The 13,435-nt window shown below is 40.9% G+C and overlaps 1 protein-coding gene across 2 annotated transcripts in view; it reads right to left on the bottom strand.

Moving 5' to 3' along the window:
* Positions 1–13,435, bottom strand: part of DNAH5 (dynein axonemal heavy chain 5) — a 283,307-nt gene that overhangs the window by 148,826 nt on the left and 121,046 nt on the right. For both annotated transcript variants that reach the window (XM_053906889.1, XM_053906888.1), the window contains exons 25-31: positions 11,290–11,508; positions 10,211–10,273; positions 9,679–9,917; positions 8,704–8,944; positions 6,455–6,654; positions 3,190–3,343; positions 1,532–1,695 (exon numbers count right to left, since the gene is read on the bottom strand). In XM_053906889.1, coding sequence (XP_053762864.1) covers positions 1,532–1,695; positions 3,190–3,343; positions 6,455–6,654; positions 8,704–8,944; positions 9,679–9,917; positions 10,211–10,273; positions 11,290–11,508 — 1,280 coding nt within the window. The remainder of the gene's footprint in view (positions 1–1,531; positions 1,696–3,189; positions 3,344–6,454; positions 6,655–8,703; positions 8,945–9,678; positions 9,918–10,210; positions 10,274–11,289; positions 11,509–13,435) is intronic.

The raw sequence follows: 13,435 nt of genomic DNA on the forward strand, positions 1-13,435 counted from the left end.
ATACACACCCTACTGATTCTATTTCTCTAGAGAACTCTGACCAGTACATAACCAATAGTTTATCCTAAATTTCTCCATACATACTGACTATTCTAAGATTGAAGGGGGGATATTTAGGGACACCTGGGTAGCTCAGCCAATTAAGTGTCCCACTCTTGATTGTAGCATAGGTCATGATCCCAGGGTCAGGGTATCGAGCCCCGTGCCAGGATCTGTGGTGAATGTGGAGCTTGCTGGAATTCCCACCCCCCCCCCCCCGCCCCTCTCCCCTGCTCGTGCTCGCTCTCTCTCTCTCTCTCTCTCTCCCTAAAGTAAAAAATAATTTTAAAAAATGGTTAAAGGGGAGATACTTATTTTTTTAATATGAAGTTTATTGTCACATTGGTTTCCATACAACACCCAGTGCTCATCCCAACAGGTGCCCTCCTCAATGCCCATCACCCACTTTCCCCTCCCTTCCACCCCCCCATCAACCCTCAGTTTATTCTCAGTTTTTAAGAGTCTCTTATGGTTTGCCTCCTTCCCTCTCTGTAACTTTTTCCCCCTTCCTGTTCCCCATGGTCTTCTGTTAAGTTTCTCAGGATCCACATAAGAGTGTAAGAGAAAGAGGAGATATTTAAAAGCATGTATATTCCAGCTATAATATAAATAAGTCATGGGGATATATTTTACAGCATGGTGACTATAGTTGAAAATACTCTATTTCATATTTGAAAGCTGCTAAGAAAGTAGATCTTGAAAGTTCTCATTACAAGAAAAATAGTTTGTAACTATGCACGTTATGATGGACGTTAACTAGACTTATGGTGGTCATCATTTTGCAATATATACAAATCTCAAACCACTATGTTGCATACCTGAAACTAATGTAATGCTGTATGTCAATTATATCTCAATAAAAATAAAAAATACAGAAAACCATGTGTAGTTAACTGTTTTTGGAATATTCACTACTATTCAACATATTTCTGCTTACATGATTTATCTTGATTAGCCAAAGGGAAAGAAAAGAAAAATATATGTTACTCCTGGAATTCACCCCGCCTCCTATACACGTGTGTGTGTGTGCACGTGTGTGTGTGTGTGTGTGTGTGTATGTGTGTGTATACACTGATAGATACATGAGGCTCTTGTTTCTGTACAATCTTGACTACTTGTGTACATTATACTGTTCATATTGTTCTTGGTCGCACCTAATGAAATATTTTGACTCTTCAGATGCTTATCCAAGAAGAAAATCAGAAAAGTAGCCGTATCCGTTTTAAAAGGCAAGGACTATATGAGAATTTGCAAGACTTTGTCCCAGTGGATGGAAGAAGCCCTGAGTCCTATTATTCCAACATCAGAACAAATCCAGCAAGGGCTTGGAGATAATATGAGACTCCAAGCTACCAGTTTCATCTATGCAACAACATCGGACACGAATTACGTTTTAGCAAAAGAAAATCAATATGGCTAATGCTGTCTCGTCCCTCTGATCCCTTTCATCTCTAGGACGCTAAGGGGGCCTTCACAGAGCCAGTAAACTTACCCAGTGAGGGATTTCTGGCACATTTCCAACTGGTCCAGCAAGTGCGGTAACAGCTGCCCCATGGTCTCATCTCCAACACAACACTGAACCACATTTGGCATTTCATGAGCCCGAGTCATAATCTTCACCCAAGATTTATCGATATTGGAAAAGCGCTTGGCTTCCTACAAAAACGAGGTAACAAAGCCCACTTGGACACATCTGTGATCTCAAGGAAAGCGCATCTCACATACCTTCTGCTGAGGCCAGATTTCTCCCCAGTCTGGATATCCCAACTCTATATGCCTAAAATGTCACACATGTTCTATTTCGATTCTCCTTTTGCACCATCCCACCCCCTTTCTTAAATAAGGTCCCCCCATTATGTTAACTGAAAGCAGAAGACAGACACAGAAATGAACATACAATATGAGACAGCTTGGAAGAGAAAAGCACTCCCAAGTGTTTTTGCCAGTTATCCCTAAATGAAGTGAATTTTATGTTTTTCAAGTTTGCTACACTGAGCACTGAATTGTTTGTATATTTAGAAATGAAAACATTTAAAAATAAGATACAAAACTAATTACGGTATAACCCTAATACTGTGAAATTTTTAAACATAGATTTTTATTTCAGAAAAAAAAATTGAAAATGCGCAGAGGACTTTGAGAGAATAGAAATAAGGTTTTCCTTCTTCCCTAAAACTTTCTGTAGTTTACCAATAAGCATGTACTATCAAATATGAGAGCAAGAGACCCCACCGAGCTCCTTGAATATTGAATGTGAAAGTTGCCAGTATTACATCCAATTTGAGATTCCCCACCACCCAGCAAGAAGAAAAACATGCCCAAATATAAAAGCAGAAATAAAGAAATAAGTAAATAAATACTTAAAGTTTCAGTGTGTGGATACATTCCACTGGTAGGTGAAAAATACATCGGCTAACAGATCCATCCTCTGTAATGAAACTGAAAACTCACCACAGGGACAGCTAGGAAGACTGAGCAAAAAAAAACACTCAACACAACCGTGTTTCTAAAACTCAAATATATCATTAAAACATTATAATTTTGCAAACGATTTAAGGTAGTTGAATAAGAATCCTTGAGATTTGGTAAGAAAAATGTTTTTGATAAAAATTTCAAAATACTACACTCCATATTCCCCATAAGATGATTAAATTTGATGAGAAAAAAACATGTTCCACAATCTTGAGAAGAGGGCCTTTTTGTTCTGGAGTTTCTTTTTTCTGCCTGTTTCCACCCCCCCAGTTTTCCAGTACAGATATAATTGGGTGAATTATATAGCGTGAGTTGTTTTAAACTGTCAGTAGTAACAGAACAAATTATCCTGCCATTGTCGAGATAACTACGCCATAATTCCGCACTGTTCCCAAATTCTACCTTCAAATTACCTAAAGTGTATCAATTATGCAGACATTCCTTTTGTTTTTTAACCCTCTGTTTCCCACAAAACCACACGGTTTTGTAGCCTTCACACCCTTACTTTTCCACAATGGCTCTCTCCTTATAAAACAGTTCAACAACAACAACAAAAACATTGGGGAGGGTGTGGCTCCAGAGAAATTGAAATATTATTGCATTTTTGAAGGAATTATTAGTTATTAGAGAATTCTCTGAGTTAAAACCCTGATGAAACCATAAGGAAAATTCTGAAACCTTAGGAAGCTGCTTGGCAATATCTCCTCCCACAAAGACAGCTTCTAAGTAAATCCATAAATTCTGCACCATCATCCAGCTCTCAATGATGTCTGTTGAGTTGGAAAGGTACTGCACCCATTTTTGGATCTGGGCCTTGAACGGCATATTGTACCTAAAATGAAAAATACAGTCAGCATTTGGGAGGTTTTTTTGGTGTTTTCTTTTTTATTGTTGTTGTTTTCAAACTAAAAGATTTTACTTAATCCTAATTTTTACCTGTTTCTTTACAACTGGGATTATGTTGTGCTGGTTTTGAAAATGATGCTACTTGGGGCACCCGGGAGGCTCAGTCAGGTCAGCATCTAGCCCTTAATTTCAGCTCAGGTCATGACCTCGCGGTTCATGGGATCGAGCCCCGCGTCGGGCTCTGGGCTAACAGTGCAGAGCCTGCTTGGGATTCCCTCTGCCCCTCCACGATTCTTTCTCACACCTTCTCTCTCTCTCTCTCTCAAATAAATAAACTTATTTTTTTTTTAATGATGCTACCAAGTGACTAAATCATCATCATTTACTGGACATTGTTCGACTTTTCCTGTTTTGATCCAGAGCATAAACAGGCGGGAGATGTGTCATCTGAGGAGCAGATCAGGCATTAGACTTGATTCCACACAACTGCTAGAGTAATAAAATTGGGGTCATTGTTGCTACAGCCAAGTGAGAGACAGTCTCTCTGCTGACCTTTGTGTCTTCTCCAGGGACTCTCTCTGGTTTCTCACATACTATGGGGCAATTACAGAGACACTGGTGGGGATCAAACAACCAATTCAATTTTCAAACATGTTAATACCTGCAATCTCTCTCTAGCCTCCCCCTTTCTGGGTCTCTTTCCAACTTCCCAGCCACTCAAAACCACCCACTCGCGTGTGTCTGTGTGTGTGTGTGTGTGTGTGCGCGCGCGTGTGCATGTGCGTGTGCTTGTGTGTGTATGTGTGTTAGGGCTCATGCATGTCTATGTGTAATACTCTGATAGTCACTCTTTAGTCTCTCCTATAGTTAATCTATCTTCCTTTTTTCATTCTTGAGAGAGAAACAGATCATGGCCTTCCAGTGTTTTTTTCCTTTTCTCTTTAGATATAGGACCCCATTTCTACCTGGAAACGTAAGTGCCCAGTTAAAATACTGAATTTCCCAGCCTTCTCTGCAGCAACGGGCAGGGCCGGGACTAAGTTCCACATCAGTAGCTCCCAACCTTGGCTGTACTTTGAGGACATCCAGCAGACATTAAAAATTGGGCCTGGGCACCAGGGTGGCTCCGTCGGTTGAGCATCCGACTTCGGCTCAGGTCATGATTTCGCGGTCTGTGAGATCGAGCCCCACGCGGGGTTCTGTGCTGACAGCTCGGAGCCTGGAGCCTGCTTCCGATTCTGTGTCTCCCTCTCTCTCTGACCCTCCCCCACTCAAGCTCTGTCACTCTCTCTGTCAAAAATAAATAAACATTAAAAAAAAATAAACCCTACTCAGGCCTGCCTGGGTCCCACCCCCAAGAGACTCCAATTCTATCAGTGTGAGATGTGGCCCAGGCACTGGGATTTAAGTTCCCCAGGCGTCCAGTAAACAGCCAAGTGAGGACCACTCTCTTGGGTAAGAAGTGGGTGGCAGCATTGTATGGAAGGGGAAGTAAGGGGAAGGGCCACCCCTGGAAAAGACAGAAGGGTGAGCCTGATAAAGCTTAGGTCCCTGATGATGAGGTGGAGCCTGCTCTCTACCCTGAACCATCAGCCTTGGAGCTTCTTTTACGTGAGAGCCGCATAAACTTCAGTTTTGTGCAGGCAATGTTTCACGAGGTGTTTCTATTATTTGCAGACAAAATTCTAATAATTGTACTCCCTGTCACTGTTTTCCCTTTTTCTTCGCCCTTAGGGATCCCTCCATTCCAACAGACTATGGACTTAAATCTTTCTCAAATATTAGTCATATTCATTAATAAAATTTTCATTCCCACAGTCCTAATTGTGAAACAGACTGTTTTAATATTCCACATCTTTCTGGGTTTGTTTTTTTTTTAATTTACGCTTTTCACTAGAATGCGGTTCCATAGCAACAGAGAACATTGTTTGATTTGCTCTTCTGTCCATAGCACCTAGAAAAGTGTATGGCACATGGTAGGTGTTCAATAAATTTGTACTGAATACGTGTTCCTCACACAACTCTCATCTGTGGATTCACTGCCATCGGTAAGGACAGTTTCCCCGTCCCTAACATAGTAATTTTTACTTAATTTGTATGTGTTCATTTTCTACCTCCCTAGGGTGTGTTATTTTCCATCTGTCCTTCATTTATTTGGGTATGAATAGCAACCAAATTCATTCAAACTCACCAAATCCTAAGTACTTCAGAGTCAAGGTTACCAATGGTCTAAATCTCTAAGACCGAATTTTATATCCCATATTACTCACTTCAAACACTTGGGTGTACCAAGCAAAAGTGAAGAAGAGCAATTTTTATCAAACAGTATTAAGTGGTTATCAATCCCTACATTAAACTTATTCATATACATATACACACAGAAGAGACTGACGTTCGAAAGACAGAATGCAGTAAACTCGTATCTCAATGATACCCACATGCTACACAATTATTATATATCTGAGAAGATCCTGGTGAACAAAAAATTATTTCAGGAGGAGCAAAGGAAGCAAGGTACCAAGGAAATGTTAAGCTCATGAGTCTAAGGCACGTGCATCCAAAGCATGATGGTTTTGCAGTTAACTGTCAAACAGAAGTGTTAGACTCGTATCGGTCTGTGCTGTTTTATTTCTCTTTATGAATTAAATTCACTCTCTATCTTAATCTGTCATCTCATTAAAGTATGTACACAACTAAGAGTTTCTAGTCCACAGATGTTGGCACAACGATTTCCCAAGTAGAACGATTATTCTGAAGCTCAGCCTAATTTCCCCTGGACTCCGGAGCCTGTCAAGCTGTCAGCTGTGCGGTGAGGCTTGTCAGCTGCAAAGTTGAAACGTTCCGCAAGATCCAAGTGGCTAATTACATGTTGCATTATTTTGTCCAGTTGATGGTCTCAGACACATCCCACAGTACAGGATAAGGAAATAAAAACAGCATTACACACGCTGCGCCAAGGGCTAAAATTAAAACACGGATTTTTAATGTTAAATAAATTGTATGGGGGCCATTGCTGCATTGTTTAATATTAATTTCCCTTAAAACGTTTGCTGCGGTGGTCCCCACATCTCAGGGGAAAGATGGACGGACTTCCTACCTGTTGCTCAGTAGAGAGCCTAGCAACATCAAGCTGTCCTCCATGCTGGTGATGATTTCTGAGGTGCTGTCTCCCCGCAAGAGGAGCTCTCCACGGGCTTTAAAGCTGCCAAATGCGAATGTTTTGCTGTCCCACTCGTTCATCACTTGCTTCAGCTTGTGCTCAATGTCTCTCTCTTTCACCGCACTGATACAGATGTCCTATTAAAATTGCAAGCTCTAGCTTTACCACATGAAAGTCACACGTCCTTCGTGAACAGTCCAGATTCAGCAGAGGTCCTAGCCTCACTATTTGCCTCAGACATATCTAAAAATACTTTTCCCGCCCAGCTCTAAAATGCAATATAACAAATGGTGTATATGTATATAGATCGAGATTTAGGGAGAGAGATGAAGATGTATTACTAAGTAACAGAACCTTAGTTTGTAAAATTTCCCACCAAACTCTTCCAGAGAGAAAGATGACAGAAAAGGTACGCAACAACGGAACACCGTGAGAAAGGACATCCTGACATTTGTGACAACGTGGGTAGACCTTGAGGGCATTAGGCTGAGATAAGTCAGACAAGTAAAAATACCATATGCTATCCCTTATATGTGGAACCCTCAAAAAAACAGAGGGTAGAGTGGTAGTTACCAGAGGCCAGGGATGGGGGAACAGAAGAGATGTTGGAAATCTAACACACAGTACAGTGATAATAGACAACAAAACTGTATCATAAATATTAAACTTCCTAACAGACTAGAGCTTAATTGCTACCACCACTAGAAGAAATGATCATTATGTGGCATAACCCAGGTGTTAGCTAACACTCCAATGGCAATCATGCCACAATATAAATGTATCAAACCAATGTTATATACCTTCAACTTACACAATGTTATATGTCAATTATATCTCCATTTGGATTAAAAAAAAAAACACACATGTGTGATAACCTTGTAAATTTTGAAACTCTAATCAAAGACCCAGAATTTAATGTGTCTCTGATTTAACTCTAGAGCCAAATCAAAGCGGTATGAGAGGAGAAAATGAAGAGAAACCTGACTTCTTCCAGGTCTCCCTCCACTTTCCCAGTCTCCTCTGCAGCCATGCTTTTTCCTGGACCATTAGTCAAGCCCCATCCTTGCCTCTTCTCGTCTCATGCTGCACTCCCTCTCTGCATGAGCTCATCTATGCCCACACAGTCTGTAACCTCTTGTATCTCCCGGTAAGACCCCCATCCATTTGCCTATTGGGCCTCTGTGTTTGGATCTAACCAAGGGAATCCCAAACACATTCTGTGAAATATCAAACTCATGCCCCAAATTAAGCTCTTTGCACTTTGTCGCTCAACTGATTCCCTTCCAATAATTCCCTGTCTCCGTGATGAGCACCATCATCCACCTTGATCGCTCAGCAGGAAATTTAAGGTTTACCCTAGATTGTTTCTCCTACCATGTTCCCTCTCTTGCCAGATTCTACCCGGCTCTACCTTCTAATGATCTCATTGATCTTTTCTCCCTTCTCCAGCTTCACTACCTGCCCCCTCATCCAACACACCATTGTCTCTTGTCTGGGATATTCTTATAATCCCCTAGTTGGTTTTCCCATCATTCTCACTTGCCCTCCCCCAATCCTTTCTCCACACAGTTACCACAGTGATCTTTACAAAATGCAAATCTAACCATGTCATCTCTGCTCAAAATATATCTCCCAGACGGCTCCCCATTGGTCTCTCCACCCTGGTGTTCCCTCTGGTTCCCAAACACACTTCAGACCCTTCACACATGCTGTTCCACATGCCTGACATTGTCTTCTTTGCCCTTTCCAAGTCCCTCAGCCTCACCACACGAGCACATTCCCTCCCCAGCAGTCATGGGCATGTGTCCCAACTTCCCTACCTTTACCACCCCATTACCCCAAACAGGTCAAGCCCATTACTATGGGCTGTCACAGAACAGATGCTTTTTACTTCAATGGTATTTACCCCATTGTGTAACTATACCCTTATTTGTGTAATTATTTAACTATGCAAGTTATTTAGTGATCTATGAATGAAGGAAAGCATCTGTATGTCCCCAGCACTTAACACAGAACCTGTCACGTAAACATGTGTGGAAGGAACGAATTGCTGGATGCCCAGAAGAGTTTTAATTGTCCTGGTATGGTTTACTGGTCCAACATTCCATAATGTAGGAATACTGTCAAAATAAATCCCATGAGACCTTCCAATCTCCCACCACATCAGGTAATCCTATGAACTGTACCTCTATTTCTTCTTTGTATTTCAGAAGAGGTGCCTCCATGATATTTCTTAACTTAAAAGTTTCATTCCCCACATCCAGATTATGGCCAGTGAGAGCAGCTATCCTTTCCCAATGCCTGTCCATCATGGCCTTACTGGCCATGTGCTCCAGGAGTGGGCAACACTCACTGAAATCATCAATGGTCTTCTTCAGATCCAAGAAAGCCTGCCAGTCCTTCAAGGCCCGGGGCAGCTTCCGACACCTGCAAAGGGAGTCACCGTGAATGGTCATTCAAAGATGAGCCTGAGTGTCTCCACTCCAGGCTTGTCTACTAGCATTCTATCAAGAAACAGTCATTTCAAATACCTACCACACTTTCAAATCTCATGATTCAAATGATATCTGTTAATCTAACATAATTTTACATTAGAGAAAACTGCCCCTCCCAATTGGGAAAGTTTGGTGCTTTTTTTTTCAATTCCCTCGTAACACTTAGCTAGGTAAAAGGCATTATTTTAAATGACAGAGGTGCCTCCCAATTCAATTCAATTCTACAAACATGTATTGAGATCCTCCTAAGTACAAAGCACAGCGGAGTGTATCAGGCTGTCAACCAAAAAACACAACAAATGACCCTGTATTTTCTTTGGGTTCAACACTTAAGTCATACGGCTCTTGGTTTTATTACAGGAAGTCATCTCACATAAACTTCAAATGTTTGATAAGTGTAACATAAAGAGAGATCAGCTCCCTCCAGGATGCAGAAGAGCCCCTGACAAAATTCATCCAGGTTTAAAGGACGCGTTTGTCTTACGACGTACACACAGGGGTAATTAATAAATAGCGTCTGACAAGGGTGACGTCAACGGACAACAGCAATGCAGCCTGATGTGCTTTCAAAACATCTGGGAGTGAAAAGAGAACTTGACAGTCTATCAAAGAAGAAAGCATTTAAGATTCAATAGCTCGGGGCATGCTAAACATTTAATTTCTCACCTGTTCTGGAACTCTGAAAGTTCACTGTTGATTTTTTCAATATTCACTTCCGACCAAAGCATCTCATGATAGCTATTTACAGTTTCTATGACGCTGTTGTATAGAGAGTATATTTTCTGTAGAAGATTTAATTGCTTCTTTATTTCAAGAAGCTGAGGATACGGAGTAACTGGCAGTCCAAAGAGCTCCTCTCCTCCAGTATAGGTGATGTATTTCCGATAGATATTATCAAATTGATTCTAAAGAAAACACCAGTGAAAACTCAGCAAGATGATTTACACTTGAATAAACAGGTAAACTTAAAAACTGGCAAATAAGCAAACATGTATGATTTCAGAGCACATGTAAATAAGAATAGTAAATAACTATAGTTAATTAAATAGACACCATCTCCAAATATAATTATCCCAAATCACAATTTTTAAAAATATTCCACAATAGGCTTTTCTATATTAAGGGGAAAAAAATGTATGTGTCTAAAACATGTTAGGGTTTTGGTTGTGTAGAAGGTCATAGAAACCAAAAAGATTACCTGGAATATGATAAGCCTATCACTGGCTTCCTGGGGTTTTAAGCCACTAGCCATTGGACCATTCTGAAACAAAAAGTTAAACACAAAATAAAAGGAAGTGTTGTATTCAAATTTCATGAGCTCAAAGTATATGCACATCAAAGCTAGTTTTCATTCACGTCACATCAATGTTAGGAAACTTCTTTCTTTAATTGTAGAAAAGGACTCAGGAAAGTGACTCATTTGGAAATATTTTCAAGTAAAAAAAGCCAAGTTAATACCACACCTTCTAATTTCAGGAAATTCCTAAAATTAAAAATGAGTACTTCTCATTTCTTAGGCGACCAGGCGAGGAAGGGTCAGTAAGCAGTCTATAGGAAGCACGTATCATGCCTGGTTTTGAACTAAAACACCAATGCCACGGAACTCACAGATTTTAGCATTCTAATATTTATTTGCAGAGTGACATAGAATCTTAACATTCCAGTCGGGCTTTCCTACATTAGAACGCCTTCAATACGTGGATTTCTGTGCTGCTCCATCCATGTTAGTGCATGGATCCAACCTCATAACTTCGTTAACTTTGTGCTTTTGTGTGTTCCTACTTAACAGGTACAAACTGTACCCTTCGCATATTTCCTTTCTCTAGTGTATTATGATCGGTTAGAAGTGGGTCTTAGTGTACCACATACTCCTAGTGCCGAAGAGTCTGCACTAAAACTCATAAATGAAGGACTAAAACAGGAACTGCCTCTGTCTTGTCCACGTTGGTGTCTTCAGCACCAAGGGCAGTGCCTGCCACATGCTGGGCGCTCTACAGTGTTTGTGGAACTAAGGAAAGCTGCAGAAGGATGACATTTAACCACATGTGAACAGGACTTGGCCACACAAAGTTAGAAAGCTACCAAACAACTTCAGGAACAGACCAATGATACAATATGGATTGCACTTTTAGACTCCTCATTTCCTGGATTGCTCTCATGAAAATGAAACTCCCATTCCTAGGGAGAGTCATGAAACTTGGCATAGAATCTTTATGCACTTTGCCGGCTCTATTGACTCTTCCCAAAAAATACAAACAGGAAAAACCAGAGTTGTACCAAATCATAGTCCAAGTAGAAGTGGTGACAGTCTCGGAGGAAGACCTCCACGGTACTAATTAGCTCCTTCCTGAAACGGGGCTGCAGTGAGACTAATTCGTTCTGAACTTCACTGGCACGTGTCAGAAGCTTCTCCCAAGAATAGCGCAGAGTATCAACCTTGTCCATCTCTTCCTTTGTTATGAGAAGACCGTATTTGTTAAGCAGGGCATAGGATTCCTACACAAAAGAAGGAAAATTTAATTTTTGCCGGTCAGATGCATAAATCTACTCACTCACTTATTAAAATGATAGAATGGAAAAGATCAGTATGATAGGGAAACTACCCCGAGAGTTCTTTCCTTCTTGCAAACCATAAAAGCTTAAATGGGCAACCGGGCCCCTAAGCTTCAGTTTCCTCTTTGGTAAAATGAGAAAATTCCTGGCTGCTTCACAGGATTTTTGTGAATATCCACAAATATCATTTTAAATGAACTTCAAAAACTATAAACCATTATGCAAATAAAAGGTATTTTTATTTAGGCCCCTAAGTTGTATTTCAAGACTTCGAGATGAAAAACGTAAGATAATCTAACTGCTAATATTAGCATAATAAAATAAATCAGGGTTTTAACTCTATCCCATTTCATTTTGTTGGTAAGAGGTTCCAATAGTAAGACACACAAGGGTACTGCTGCATCAAAGCCTGAGCCCAGTCATTGACCTCAAGATGCAAAATCCTCGACTACTCTCTTGGCTAAAAGAGTTTGGTTTTCATGAGAAAGGGTTTTCCCTAAATATTTCTGCCCTCCTCTCCCGGCATTAGTTCTCTCCATACAGGTGGAACGAATACCTGATCATTAATTTGGGTAAAAGACTTGATGTGGGCAAGCCTAGCCCAGTGCCTTTCTCCCTCTTTCTTCTTCCTCCTTGAAGGCAACCCACTGGTCTGCCCTCCAGTGTCAATAGACTGAAGCAGGGTGGGGTGCCTGAATGGCTCAGTGAAGCGTCCGACTTCGGCTCATATCACGATCTCACGGTTCGTGAGTTCAAGCCCCATGTCGGGCTCTGTGGTGACAGCTCGGAGCCCGGAGCCTGCTTCCGATTTTGTGTCTCCCTCTCTCTCTGCCCCTCTACCACTCATGCACGCTCACTCTCTCTCTGTCTCTCTCTCTCAAAAATAAAGCATTAATTTTTTTTTTTAAATAGAGTGAAGCAGGGTAATAGAGGGGCCTGCAGCTTTTCGATTCTGCCTCTGATGCACGAATAAGTTCAACAATTCTGGGATGTAGTCGTCACAAGTAGTGTGTGTGCATGGATTTGGGTGGTAATGGGAATATGGGAGTTGTACACTAAGCCATGTCTTCCAAATAAGTTCTATCGGGAACAAAAGGTTGTATTTTTACCTTGACTATTTGACTACAGTTTTGTCTGAATGCTCAGACAGGGGGAAACAGGGGCGTCAGTTACTGGGCCTTCCCTTCAAATGCCCAGGGACGCTCCTGGTTCTACACAAAGCAGGGACTCTTTATCTTATGTTTCAATTCCCAAGAAGGGCACGGTGGGCCACATGATTTTCCTGACCCAATACGGCAAAGGTGCAAGCATTTAATTATCTGAACCATTTTCATGGTTATTTGAAACTTTCCAAAATTCAAAGAGGGGCACAGAAAATGTGAGACTGGTGTACAATCCTCACCATCAGAATTTAAGTCCAGGGGTGCCTGGGTGGTTCAGTCAGTTAAGCGTCCAACTCTTGGTTTCGGCTCAGGTCATGATCTCACGGTTCGTGAGTCTGACCCCTGCATGGGGCTCCACGCTGACAGCATGGAGCCTGCTTGGAATTCTCTCTCTCTCCCTCTCTTTGCCCTTCTCCTGCTCACTCTCTCTTTCTCTCAAAATAAATACATAAACTTAATAAAAAAAAATTTTTAAAGAATTTAAGTCCAGACATTTAAGTTATGAAGTGCTAAAATGGCATTTTTTTTTCTGGAATCATTTTAATGCTATAATCATACTGGTTTCATTCAAAAGAATAATACAGTGATCCATTCCTGAGCAAACAATTTCATACAGGAGAGAAAATATGATACAGCATAATTATAAAAGAAATGTGTAACACTAATCAAGCTGAATAATTTCTTTGACCCTTGGTTTCCTTATGTTA

The sequence above is a fragment of the Panthera pardus genome, unplaced genomic scaffold (assembly GCF_024362965.1).
Source record: "Panthera pardus isolate Hobbes unplaced genomic scaffold, ASM2436296v1 HiC_scaffold_2, whole genome shotgun sequence".
In the NCBI taxonomy this organism is placed as follows: Eukaryota; Metazoa; Chordata; class Mammalia; order Carnivora; family Felidae; genus Panthera; species Panthera pardus.